General features: G+C 38.8%; 1 protein-coding gene across 1 annotated transcript in view; it reads left to right on the forward strand.

The window, feature by feature from the left end:
* Window positions 1-14,831, forward strand: part of LOC126198632 (guanylate cyclase soluble subunit beta-1) — a 264,556-nt gene that overhangs the window by 125,679 nt on the left and 124,046 nt on the right. Inside the window, exon 7 of the mRNA XM_049935094.1 lies at window positions 12,459-12,613. Coding sequence (XP_049791051.1) covers window positions 12,459-12,613 — 155 coding nt within the window. The remainder of the gene's footprint in view (window positions 1-12,458; window positions 12,614-14,831) is intronic.

The following is a 14,831-nucleotide window of genomic DNA, read 5'->3' on the forward strand; positions in this document are numbered from 1 at the left end:
TATTCCCTAGTTTCAGTATTAAATAACTGTACAATGCCAACTACTTTGCTTTTTAACGCGACTTCCGTTGTACCTGCTTCATTTTGTTCCGGTAGTCCGTTTTTGCAAAATCCTCCCAAATAATTCCTACCCAACCTGATTTTTGCGGTATCTCGACTTCTTTCGGTCACTGCGGTTCTGTTCCTTCATCTCTCACCTATCGTGGTAAGGTGTATATTTCTCTCGTTACATTGCTGCTGCTTGCTTGGGTAGATACGCTGTCCTCATTGACTTGGGCGCTCTCTCGTAAATTCGAAAGTTTATCGGGGTTTCGTGGCCTTATCTCCACGTCTGTATTCGGTCCTTTCTGGCTTTGTTCAACTCGTAGATACGGGTTTCGTCTCTGGAAATTTTTCTGTTTCTTTGTCCTCCAATCGCGATTGTCCTGTAGCAGTTATTGCCATTTCCGGATGGACAACCATTGTCATTTCTTGTTCCGTACCCGTACCCATTTCTTTGTTGCAATCGATTGTCATTTCTCGCCGCCAAGTTATCACGCTGTTTGAAGTAGCTGACATTCCTTCGTGCAGTCTCTAGAGCATTTGGTGGTCTTTCATTCACGTTTCCACGCGGGTTTCATTTCTTTTCTTGTCTCATCTTCCTAGAATATGAATTCTAGTTCTCTCAAAATTCATTTGAAGTCTTCCACATCATTCCCTCCGCGCCCTACCAATGACTGTTGGTATTTTAGTTCCAGCTCCATGGTACACAATTTAATCAATTCTCCATCGTTGTATGGCACATCCAAATATTGATTTTTCTTTCCCATTGCATCAAAAAATTTACAGTGGTCTTCCCTCCGGAATTCTCGAAGTATGGATTTTGTAGTATTTCATACTTCACCCTATTTTGAGCTTCACTCCACCATAGCGTGAGAGAAACTTGTCTGTGAAATCTTCATATGTTCGTCATGTAGCTGCTACGTTTTGCATAGTTTCTGCTACTGTTCCAGACATATGGGTACATAAAGTCTAGTTTGTGTGATAATGGTCAAAGTTATGGTAGTCCTACTCTGAGTTGATGAATGAAGGTTAGTCGATGCAGTGAGTTACCTTTAACGGAAAAGCTGAAACTTCCTTACAGTGAGTAAATGGTCATTTTTGTACCTTGTCATGGTATCGTACGAAATTCTAGAGTCCTCGCCACTTTTGTTCCCTATCATTTCACATGTCAGTCTTTCAGGTTGTGGCAAATCCATTGGATACTGCCGACTGTAACTTTCGCCTAGTCTTGCATGATATTTTTGTAAAGGATTTTCTTCCATCGGCTGTGCGCGATTGTCGGTATTCTTTACCCTATAGACTTCGCGCTTTTGCATTTCCCTGTCACGTATTGGCTCGGTGTCTTGCCTAGTTAATCTTGCCGCTTCATCATGTGATCAGAATTGTTCCGAAAAGTATGCTTGTGGTACTCGATGTCTTCGTGTCTGCTCTTCCTAAGTTTCAAGACATATCTGTGGCATCGCAGGCGGTCGGCTATTGGATAACTTCTTCTCCGCCTGTGACTGGAATCGTATTTGCATGAAATCTTTTTTCATTCCTTGTTAACCCTAGCATTACCAACGTATTTTTTGTTACATGTAATACCAACGGGGGGGCCTCAAAGGCCCATAAAGAATACCACAATTTATTTTATCATAAATCAAGTTTATTTACTTCTGATACCTCTAATAACAATTCAAAATGCTTAGACATTGTTTTTGTATACTGGATAATAAAAGATGTTATTATAATAGGAATAAAATGAACAAATCACGAGATTCAGTTTATATATTTTTTGGAATAATGTTTCAAAATAGTGTTTTCTTATAAAAACGACTTTTTTAATTCGATACACTACATGAAGCAAACAAAATTTACTGTCTCATTCTGCAACGCATTTTTCACACAACACTGTCTTCCTGCAGTGTTTCCCACAGACGTGTTTGTGGCACTGAGAGCAGGTAACAGTTGACTTTCCCAGCTTGTTGTACTTGATCTTTTTAGATGCAGCTTCTTGGCAGCATAGGTGGCACCGTCCACGTGTTCCTGGTTCTGCTGTTGAGGATGATGGTTCTACAGAGCAGCTGAGCTTCCGTTGTGTGATGCTTTCCATTGCCATTATTACTGGCTTCTGAAGTCCATACAAATTTTGTGCCCGTTTATCTACTTGAGATCTTATTAGTTCGAGACCTAAGTTAGTGATAAAAACTCTTCTGCGGTTTAGCAAATTCTTTTTCCAATTCGGAAAGTTGAGGAGGAAGAGTGAATATGCATTTATTGCTGCTATGTCAATGAGTGTGTAGAAGAGGGACAAAGGCCATCTTCTTGTTCCTCTCTTTGTGCTGTAGTGTCTTGCCATCTGGTCTATGGTGTCCACGCCTCCCTTTGTAGAATTATAAAAAAGATTTATGTTAGTCTTTTTTGAGTCTTCATTCAACACCCCTTCTAAGTGATAAGTTGAAAGCATCAACAGCAGTCGTTTTGGCTTCTCGCGGACTAGCGTTGATGCAAGAGTAACTGGTGGCCTCTGTGTCTGAGGGTCAGTATAAGCAAAGATGGAAGAGTGTAAACTGCGGCCAGTTGTAGTCTTCAGCTCTTCAGGTATGTGTCGTCTGTTAGACTGTAGGGTGCCAACAAGTGTGAGGTGAAAATCATTCCATAGAGTCTCAGCAAGCTCCACTGAAGTATAGTACCGATCTGTGGTAACATTACGGCCTGATTTTTCAATAGGTTTTATTAGTCTCTTTACAATTTCCATCGGTCCATTTGAATGCTGTGTATTTCCTGACTTGCCTGTATAGATGTCCATGCTGATCACATATCTAGTCTCAGAATCAGACAGCATTCGAATTAGAATGCCGTATTTTCCAGGTTTTTCTTTTAGAAACACCTTGAATGGACAGCGACCACGGAACAAAGCCAACATCTCATCCACTGTTGTATGTAGACCAGGAATGAAATACAATGGAAATGAAGAATTGAAGGTTTTTCTTTTAGAAACACCTTGAATGGACAGCGACCACGGAACAAAGCCAACATCTCATCCACTGTTGTATGTAGACCAGGAATGAAATACAATGGAAATGAAGAATTGAAGCTTTCAAAAATTTCCCTCATTGGAGCAAACTTGTCAGTCTGGCGACGAATTTCTCTTGTGTTCTTATCATCAAACCTCAATATTTTAGTCAATTCGAAAAATCGGGTCCGACTCATTGATCCATAGTACACTTGTCGGTCCTGAAGCAAAGACCATAAATCTTGGACAGGTATCTTATTGTCATGATTTGAACCCATGATTAGCAAGAGTCCTATATAACAAAATAACTCATCTTCATCTGTGTGCTGAATACCTAGTCGAGAAGCCTCTTCATTTGAGTGTAGTTTTATTAGATTCATAATTTGAGGTGTAAAAAAGAGCTCTATAGCCTCTTTCGGAGACGCAATTCTTCCTTGTTGTCCTAGCCCCATTCTTTCTCGCACTATATTTTGTAGAGAACGCCGATATTGTCGAGATGGCTTCGTAATATACTCTCGTCCACTTTTTGCAATGAATTTATCACATTCCGTATCATTATCATCTGGTGGATTGGCTTCAACCTCATCTTCATTCTCAGACGATGAATCAGTTCTAATTTCTTCCACATCATCATCCACTTCACTTTCCTCTAAATCTGATTCGTTCAAAACTTCTTCTAGCACTCTTTCAATGGAACTATCACGTAAACGATGTCTACTCATGTTGCTGGTTCAACAGCAGCAGAAACACTGAAAATAACAATGGTCCGCTTCATAATAATATGTCTGTAGGCAACAATGCAAAAATTCGTTTCATGGTAAGAATTTGAAACGAGAGACTCAACCTCGTAAATCTTTCCTTGCTATTACCAACGGGTGGGCTTCTAAGGCCCACAGAGAATTAAATCAAGTAAATGAATTTTAATTACATTTTTATTCCGAAATTCTGTAATGACTCAATAGTACATTCAGTAACGAACAATTACCTTTGCTTTCAAGTTCATATATCAAAGGGTGTGGATACAACATAGAAAAACTGAGTCAGTGGTCCTACGAGGCCCCCCCGTTGGTAATGCTAGGGTTAAACTTCTTGCCTTTCTGATGGCGTTATTGATTCGGAAGTTGTTACGGATTCAGAGCTTGTATGATTTTCATCACTTTGCTCTTGTATAGTTCGCAACAATTCTTCTCTGTTTTCCGAATGGTTTCTTCGTTTTCGCTTCTATTCTCACGATGAGGCTATCGTATCTCTAGAGCACAGCTTTCGTGATTCGTTTTTGCAACAGACTGTCTTCAAATATTTGTTGAGTTGTGCCTGCTGCTTGGCGTGTAATTGCATTAACCTGTTTGGTTATCTTTGCAATTTCACTGTGAGTAACATCATGTAATATTCTGATTTCGGTCTGTGTGTCTTCACTCAATGTTTGCACGTCCACGTGGACTTTGTCAGTATCTGTTCTTAATTGCATGTGACCTATTATTAAATTTTCGATCATATCTGTGGATTCTTTTGCCCGTTCCTCTATGTGACTTCACTGTTGTTTGATCTCACGCAGTTGTTTCGCTGTTCCCGCACTCTGCTCACGCATCTGTCGTTTTATCTCTCTGTTTTGTATCGTTATCGTGCGTGGCAGTTGTTGGAGAATTTCCGAGTAATTAACGGGTCCTACTAACTCTTCTTCCAACACACTTTGTTCTGCGTTTACATTCTCGTCTCTGTCCGCAACTGACTACAGTGAACCATGCGGTGACACGTTTCGACTTGTACTGCCTATATCTGGTTGTGAGCAAGGTCTTATTACATGTACCATGATTTATACGTATTCAAGACGTTCTCCATCTTCCTGCACCTCTGCATTACGTTGGTCGCCGCTTACGTCGGCTTGTAGCTCGGTATTTACGTCCTGCCGCACCCCTTGATCTATTTCTTGCTGCATTGTGTCTGTTATTCTCTCCTGAGGTTCCCGTACGTTATCTTGCTGGGTGTCAATCTCACTTCGGTCAAGGACTCGATCTGCCATTGCTAATCTCTCTGATTCCCGTCTTTGCAATTTTAACTGATGCGCCCCACGTCGTTTAATCATGCGATCATACGACCTTACTTCATGTACCTTCACCCTTTCTCTACTGTTCCTAGTTCCCTTGACACAATAATGAGACTGTACGACCGTGACTTACAATTGGAGCAGTATCAGCTTGCCTACACTGTGTCAGCCACCTGTGGACTTGCAAGAAAAACGAAAAGTTAACAACAGCGTTACAACTATACTATGGGGATACTGCGTACGTCTCTGAGTGCATTGCACGTCTCTGTCTCCCTAATGACTTGTAAGCAGACATTGATATTTATCGTTGATTGATACCACACAAAAATTTTGTACGAGAATGTTTTTAGAGCATATTTTTCTGCTCTAATCATTACATATGGTCAATCACCTTACCATAGGATTTTTGCCACCCTGACAGGGTCACAATTATACAACATTTGCGTATTGTAATAAGCAACCTGTTAACATCTATTTGTGTGTGTGTGTGTGTGTGTGTGTGTGTGTGTGTGTGTGTGTGAGTGTGCGTGTGTGTTTATAGATGAAAGTATTGCTTACTATGATAAACCATTTTATTTTCGTGGAAAAGATTGTATTTCTGAGATACAGAGCTTTCATCTCTGTCTTATTTCACCATTATCTCTGTCTTGTACCACCACTGTCTTTGAACATGTGTAGATTGTAAGCAATTTGCGTTATGTAGTTCTGCTTGTGTGTTATGGAAGTATGCAGTTTAAATGTTGGATTGCAATAAAAACCTCGTCAAAACGCTTCCTTCCTTCCTTCCTAAAATCATGTTTGATGATTTCGTTTGGCTTTTGGCTATGTTGTATGTGTTTTTTAATAATATATTTTGATTAGGTTTTGGTATTATTTCCTAGTCTCTTATAGGAAACACAGTCCTGTAAATGTGTCAGAGTGCCTTGGCACAACAGTTCCACTTGTAAATATTGCAACATTCCTCTAAAGGTCATTTTGTACAAAATCTCGGGTAATTCAAGTTCAGATGAAATAAAAAGTAGTAATATGCTGTTATTTAACATTTTTAAGACTAGTTCTGATCTATCTTCCTATGACAGTTGCGCAAGGACGCTATGTGAGTGTTTTAGGTATTTGGTGTCGAACCTAATGACTGCAGCGTAGGAAGATACCATCTCACACATGCAGAGTTCAGAAAAATGCAGCAGTACAGACAGTGATGTAATCAGACAATAATCTCAAAATCGGTTCCAGTATACTCCCTGTAAAGGACATATTGTCGCTAACAGAAATTAGTGTAAGGTTCAGGGAAAAAATTAAATTCCAAGATTTTCGTTAGGTTTATATTTTTTCTAAGTATGACTTCATAATATCATAATTATAATATTTACAGCATGGTAAAATAATGATATTGGGTGTTCAAAATTTGGAAGTGAAATTCCTAGCTATTCTAATGTTCTTCAATAATATGGTTGATGGCCATATCAGGGGTCGATAAAATACAAACAAATTAAATAAAATTGAAGCGAGAGATATCAATTAAGCTAAAATGCACAATTAAAATAACCAAATAATGGATGAGGTTCGGTAAGGAACAATCAAATAGAAGTACACAGTTCAAACAATTTAATAACTTAGGGTATAAAGCACTCTACAGCGGCTGACCAATCGTTTTCATTAGATCGGGTATCTCTGGATTCAGCTTCAATTAAGCGTGATAATCGTGAATATGTTTAACTACAGGAAGCGGTTGAATGTACGAAAAAACAGGAGAGATAGAGACGACAGCGGTTCTGAGTATCAATTGGATATCACTTGCTGGCTTAGAGTGAGTATGTGTGTTTACCTTTCGTCATGGGCTGCAGTTGCTGCTGTCAGCACGAGCTATGAACCTGAGAATCTATTCTAAATCGATCTCGACTGTTATACACCAGTGTGATACATTTTCTACTTCTGCAGTGAAGCCCAGACTCGTACTTGTTCCCTGGCTAAGTTGACTGGCATGGTACGCACTATTTGGTTGGATTAGCACGTACATCGTAGCCCTCAAACCTCTCGCAAGGGTTAACTGTCAGTGCTCGCTGTGGTTCTCTGTACTAGGACACTTTGCAGCTTAACTTCTTACGAGTTAAGATGAGCTATGACTCTCGCAGTGGTCTCAGCGGGACGCGATTCGTCTTGCTCAAACACTTGACGATTTGCTGCAAGAGAAAAAGCGAATTTCTCTGTCTACATTTGCCTATATCAAAGCTGGTGGCCATGCATTATCTTTCTAGCCAATCAGAGTGTTCGCAATTGTTATAACTCCACCCATCAGAGTTTTGTATACTATCACAGGCATCGTTTCTATCGCAGGACAGAGTTTAACTTCCAGTACATAATACTGAGATAAAAATCGTTTTCTTCCGTACGAGTTTTAACTCAATTCGCTACAGTGAGTCACCAATGTTTTTGGTTGGGTTTCTCCATACATTTATCTGCCATCACCCGCCGTGTTTCTGTAGAAAGGCTTTCCAAAGGGTCGTCGTTAGAAGCAGGGCAAGGGCTGAGTTTGCTAATGGCCTGCACAGTGGCTCTAGCGTCTCATTGTGTCCACTAGATGTCCTTCTGTGATCGTTAAAGCTTAACACTGGGACAGGCATTGCTCTTGTCAAATTCTCCTTCCCTCAGAACTGCATCTTGTAGCTCGGGTCTGGGAATTTATTTGTGTGCAGTTACTGGTGTGAGTGTTAGTGATTTGTATTCATGAAATGCTGGCTTGTTTCTTCACTTTGTTATTAATAATTCGTACATTTTGACATAACTATGTCGTGTGACATACTTATTTAACTGGAATTGTTTCAGGAATTCAATGGAAGGTGTGTTATTTGTTCGACACCTTACAGTTAATAACATCGATTATATTTTTCTAGTGCAGAATATTATGCATTCTCTTTGTGCCAAATAAAATGGTGCTTACTAAGGTGAAGCATTACTGAAAAACTTGCAGGATCCCTAGGCAATATCAGTTCATTCTATGAACCACTTATAATATATATCCTCAGACTGAAATTTCAACACACTTTATGTATCTTAGATGTGGAGTCAGAATTCTAAGATCTGACAAGAATCATTCAACTATTTGTGTGTGGAAATATTTAATTTAAAGATCCATTGTGTGTTACATAAAGTAAAGGCATAAAATGTACCTGAATGCGATGTTATTTTTTATGCTGATTAGATTTATGACTCTTAAGCTTTGGGGACGTAACATAGACGTTCACAAACACGTTTTATGCAAAACTTAGAAAAGTGTGTGTGTGGGGGGGGGGCGTATTTGTTGTTGATTATTTTGTGGTAGCTGTGGAAATGCAACAGGTACAATTTACCAAATTTTTTGGATAACTGCATTTGAATGTGGCACAAAATTTTCAACTCGTTCAGATTCTTTTGAACACAGCTCAGATAGCTAATTCAAAGCTACAATGCGATTCACTGTTTCAGTTTAATGCTCACTAAAATACTATGATGTGATTAGTTGTATCATTTTAACATGGTACTATGCTGTTTTAGGCTGTTACTGGGAGAAAGACGATGAAAGGGGCAGGAGGGGGGGGGGGAGAGATTGGAGAGTGTGTGGCTTGATACATGATAATGATGACTTCATTGATAAGATGATGGGGCTTGGCGCCATCTTGGATCATGATGTCACTTCCCCTTCATGTGAAAAACTGCACCAGTATTTACAATTGACCTCAGTTGTATGGCAAGGTCTAATACTGCATTTTAGTGCAGAGTTAGCTATGTAGTACAGTATGGAGCAAATACTCCTTTACAAACTACAAAAGCCACTCTACTGGCACCTGCATGTACTATTTGCCAAAACATCATGCAGTCCTTGACACTTTGGAAATTTCCAACTAGTGGTAATATATGAAATCAGGCCATGTGAAGTCAACTGCTGTGATTAATATTACAAACAACATGTAGAATATTAATAAGAAATATTTGCATTATTATTATTATCATTATATATAGTACTACTACTACTACTACTACTAATAATAATAATAATAATAATAATAGAAGCATTAAAACTAACATTAATATTTAAATTTGACCCATTTGAAGATGTGTTTGATATCATTAGCAAAGGGAGAGGGGAAGATTGAAGTGATAAAGATAATAGCCGATAAGAAAGGAAGGAACTTGACTCAGGACTCTGTGGACAAAGGGGCGGAAAAAGTAATGGTGAAAAATGGGTTTAGGACAGCGGGGTCCAGACAGTTATGTGAAAGAGATGATGTGGTGTGTGTATCATTAGCTGCCATTTGGAGCTCGAAAGGAATTTAATTTCTGTGAGGAAGGTGGTTCTGAAGTCGATTTCGTGATACAGAAATTGATTTGCAGGAGATGGCTGTGTTATGAAATATTACAGAGAGGACTCTACTTTGCTGAGAGCAGGTTCTTCTGCTCTTCTCTTCTGATAATAATGTATTGTTTAATGTATGCCGTTTTGTCAGTGTTGTTTCTAATACTGTCTTACTATTGTAAAATAAAACAACTGCTGCCTCCAGTCACAAACGTGATTTTTTATTTCAGTGCAAATACATTTTGAGACCTTTGCGCTCATATTCAGGTGCTTGACCAGTTTACATCAGTTTCGAATTGAGGTTACTACAAGTTGTATTAAGAGTACATAGGTATATTACAAAGTGGCACATTGTGAATATATATTTTACAAAACTAAGACACCACGAAAGAACTACTTACTCTCCACAGAAATGGTTATATTGTTTCTACACACAGTATGAGTAGACATATTTATATACATATACACAATTTTCGTCAACAGTACATTTATAGCTACAATTCAAGCAAGTCAAAGAATACCCAAATCCAAAAATACTCAAAATACATAGGTGTTACCTCCAAGACGATAAAATGGGTTATTTTATTATTTATACCGTGATATCATGTGTAAAAAGAGTTATTTGTGTAGATATAAGATGTGATCTATTAAACATTTGTTTCTTTAGGAAAAAATTAACATTTAAACTTATTGAAAAACTGTGGCCATGAAACTTTATTTATTCTTTTGATACGTTTTCCGAAATTTCATCATCATATATTATTATTTGTAATTGATTTAACAGTTCAGATTTTCTACAAATAACATTATTTTCTGTGGGGAGTGCTGTTAGGCTGTTGTGCATGTCACTACATCTTTGTCTATTATGGTACATATAGTCAGCTATTGAGGGTTTGTCCAAGTGGTTGAGTCTGAAAGTATTACTATGTTCTTTCCAAGTATACGAAAATTTATTTCTGTTTTACATATGGAGAATGTAGAGCACTTGCTATAGTGTAATTTATATATTTCATTTGTTCTGTTACATCATTAATGGAAGCACTGAAGGAAAAACAACTGCCAGAACCAAATCTTCACAATGTTACCCTATTTACATACAGCATTACCAAAAACTATTAATTAATTTAGAAATACCAACACAAAAATATCTTTCTCCACAGACATCAGACTGGGATGACACTAGCCTCACACAGTAAACACAAACATCCCAGTAACAGAACACAATGGAATGTATAAATCACAGTGTGGCAGTTGCCCTACATTCTCTGTAGGCAAAACAGAAATGAATTTCAGGGCACAATAGAAAAAACTTACTAATACTTTCAGACTCAACCACTTGGATAAAGCCTCAATTGCTAACCATATGTACCATAACAGACACAGATTTTATTGAAATCCACAACAGCCTAACAAGACTCCACATAGAAAATAGTGGTACTTTAGAAAACTTGATTTGTTAGAACGATTAGAAATAATGTTACATGAAGCGAAAGTGTCAGGAAACAAGTCAACTGAATAAACAAAGTTTCACAGCCACAGTTTTTTCAGTAACATTAAAAGTTATTTTTTCCTAGACAAACAAATATTTGCTAGGTCGCATCTGATATCTACACACATAACGCCTTTAAAAATGACAGCATTATGTAAATAATAACATAACACCTTTTTATCATCTTAGAAGCAACATCTACATATGTGTAAATTGTTTACATTTGGATATTCTTTGACTTGCCTGAATTGTGCTTACAAATGTGCTGTAAGATGAAAATTGAATATATGTAAATAAATATCTATATTCATACGGTGCTTTAAAATCATATTCCTACTATCGGAACCGTAAGGAACTATTTGACAGTCTCTTAGTTGTAAAAACTGCAGTCACAATGTACCCTTATCACGACGAGTAGTAACGTAAATATGAAAATTAATGTAGACTTCTCAAGAACATGAAGAAGAGTCTCTAGGGCTAAAATGCGTCGTGCTTTGAAATAAAAATCACGATTTGTGTATGTAGGATTTTCTTTTTTACAAAAAATGTGTAAAGGTTGGAGATAAATGTGAAGATAAATGAGAGGGAGTACAATGGTGCGTTACAGAAAATACAGGATACGATAGTCTCTGTACTTATCAGCAGGTAGCCATGATAATTGTTTGAAAGCAAGAGGGTTAAGGTCCAAATTGCGTATGTCGCAAATGTATTACACATAATTTACCGCCAGTTCCAGCCACCTTGAGTGCCCATACTAAAGTCCTTGGGGAATAGGATCACGATAATTGCCCAATGGGGGGTTATTAACGATTCTAAGCGTTTGTTTTTATACTAGAAATGAAATACTTTCTTTACATTTCTGTATTGAATGAAATGACACTGACAGCCGTCTATAGAGTGCAATTATATATGTTCAGTCCAGTCTAAGTTAAGGTCTGGAATAACCTCCAAATTCTTTGCAGAAGAAAATAAAGCTATTTCTGCACCGTTTAGTATTAGCGGTGGAAGAAGTTCTCTGAACTGAGGATTAGTAAGTCTCTGACAAACTCGACAGTGTCAAAGCTTAGCTGAAATTCTAAAAGCACTTAATAATTGCCTTCTGTTTGCCGACATCTTGTTTCATTACATCAGTTACTTTTAAAAGAGCGTCCGTCGCACAGCGATTTTTCCGGAAACCTGACTGGTTATCATGTAAGAGGTTATTTGAGGTTAACTAATTAGTAATCTGATCGTGATCTATGCAGTCAAAAACCTTGGGCAATGCAACTAGAAAGCAAGTGAGCCTTTACTCTTTCTATGGCAAATTTTCTTTTCTTTTCGTTTAGGTCTTAGGACCGTTGCTTCCAGGGTGTTGGGGAGATGAAGGAAGTCAGAATATAGTTAAAAATGTCGGTTATTTTGGGCAGTAGGTCCAGATCCGCCAGTTACGCTAGTGACAACGCCATAAAGCCGTGCATAGCTCCAGGCAAATGGTCAGTACCCTGTCGCAGTACTGCAGCACCACAGAACTCCAGCCCGGTGAGTGCAGTACACAATCTGAGGGTAAAATTTGTCCGCAGATCCCAAGGTGTCTCCGGCGACGTTCAGCCGCGTGTTCCCCTTCCACCTCATGTTTGACCGCGAGCTCCGCATCGTGCAGACCGGCGCCACCATCGCTCGCGTCATGCCCAGGACTCTAAGGACGGACTGCAAAGTCACGGACATCCTCGACACGGTAAGCGACTTTGTTCCCATGGACGTGGTTTGCACATAACTACTCTGTTCCCTATAGGGAGACCTGCTTAGGAAAGCTGCTCGTAAATTCATTGTAGGTGTATCGGAATGTGCGAAGCTTGGTAACGCTAACCGGCTTGAATCGATCCACTATGAGGGTTTATTTTGTTTCTTTCCTGGTAAAGAGGAACTGAAATCGTTAACCCTCTATGTACAATACAATTAATAAATGAAGACAAAATGATAAAAGCTGTATATTTGTGTTACTTAAGGGTCAGAAAAACGTAATTTGGTCAAAAATGCACATGATTATAAAATATATCGTGTAGCGGTACATATTAGTCACAGCAGGAATTTAGGGAGACAGCTGAAGTAAATGTTAGCTTGTGAACTATTACTGATACAGTTTAACGACATACTGGAATACACAAGAGTTTTATACTGTTTACCTGTATAGTTCCCATTTTTGGAGGAAGATCGCGATGGAGTTCCTTTATTTCTCTATGCACGAAAGAAAATTATACTTCTTTTGGACAAATGATTGACTTCCGTTTCATTTCGCCTTTAAGCATCTGCAACTCTTCTCATACACAAATGACCAATTGTCAACTTTCCCCTGGCGAGCAACTTGTTTCTGAAAGTTACACAAAAAGCCTACACGTTAGTGCCTTTTTAAAACTACTAATGCAGAAACACTCCTAAATTATACTGTAGTATGAACTCGCAGTGTTAATCCAAGGCTTTACCATCTTCAGAAGTGCTTGATGTAGGATCTCAAGCGGTGCCTTTCAGACATTTATCGCCACTCTCTCCATTTTTTCTGCTCCTTCTGCAACATGAAGCAATAAATAAAATGTTGCAAGATTCATTATTTATAAAACAAGAGTTTTCTAGCGAATGCCGAATTTGACAAATTTGTAACTTTTAAAATAATATGCTCACAGGTTTTTGGAATAATGCCTCTAACAATTTTTCATCCAGACATATCCCGATATTATATATTATAATACGTTTCTGAAGTCCGTAATTTAGCGTTCTTAACCTCAGCTGAAGCAAATGTGTCCGCATGGTACAGAACTTCCAAGTTGTAAGCGCTCAAGTGGTTCAACAGGTTGTCACAGTGCAGCGCCACTTTGTGTTTTTGTGATCTGAGCCATTGCGAATTCGTGACCTACGGAAACTGGGGAAAATATTTCCCAATACTCAGGAACAATAGTGCACTGGCGGATGTGGGTTCAAATTCTGACTTGTTTGCGGTACAAAGATAAATTACGTATGGATCACTGTGGCAGAAAATATGTGGCTGCTACAGCACGATACACAGTAATTAAATGTAGATAATTGACGAAGTGGATGCTCTGTTTTAAGGAAATGTCTTGTAAACAGAAGGGCAACAAATTATTTTCCATGGTAATGACTGACTCTCATAGAATGGCACATGTCTTCAGCAGAGTACATTCCTCATTATAGGTCAGTAAGTTGTGTCGTGTTATAACGTAAAAATAAATACTTTGCGTAAGTCATGCTAGCTCTCACTAATTTTATTGTTGGCATACTGCTTACTGTAGACTATTTTCTGTCAAAGGTTTGAACAGTTTGTTGATACAAACATTTTTTGTTACGTGTAGCACATTTTTCGCTTACCATTCTGTGTACTTACATATTACCGTCATAAATAAAATTCTAAAACAAACAAAGTAGCTGACCTTTGGCCTATCTTTACCGTGGTCCTCTTCAGGTCTATTCACTGTTGGGTTCTGGAAACAACCTTCCCTGTATCCTGTGTTCTTTCGATTGTTAGGTGACTACTGACAATAAATTCTGTGATTCCACCGGACAGTTCGAAGTAAAAATGCCTCTACCCATGCTACTCTTACAGGCGACTGACAGGCAAGAGCGAAGCTTCCACTCAGGATATTTTTCCGTGCGGCGAGACACTGGTAACGCGTCGCTGTTCTCTTGTGGTGGATTGTTAATACTGTCGAATCCTGATCTCATGTAGCTGCTGGCTGGTTAACACTTTGCTGAGTCATGTGAACAAGACACAGCCAGGGCAAAAGCACCACAGGGGCAAAGATGCGAGCTGGTACCAGTGCAGTAGAGACTCGCCACTTGCGCGAGTTCCACCAGCACCACGGGCGGCGCTGAGGATGAAGATATCGCCTTCGCCTCGGCCTATTGCCGGGTGAGTAAAATCCGCCAATGACAGGACGACAACG

The sequence above is a fragment of the Schistocerca nitens genome, chromosome 8 (genome assembly GCF_023898315.1).
Source record: "Schistocerca nitens isolate TAMUIC-IGC-003100 chromosome 8, iqSchNite1.1, whole genome shotgun sequence".
NCBI classification, from domain to species: domain Eukaryota; kingdom Metazoa; phylum Arthropoda; class Insecta; order Orthoptera; family Acrididae; genus Schistocerca; species Schistocerca nitens.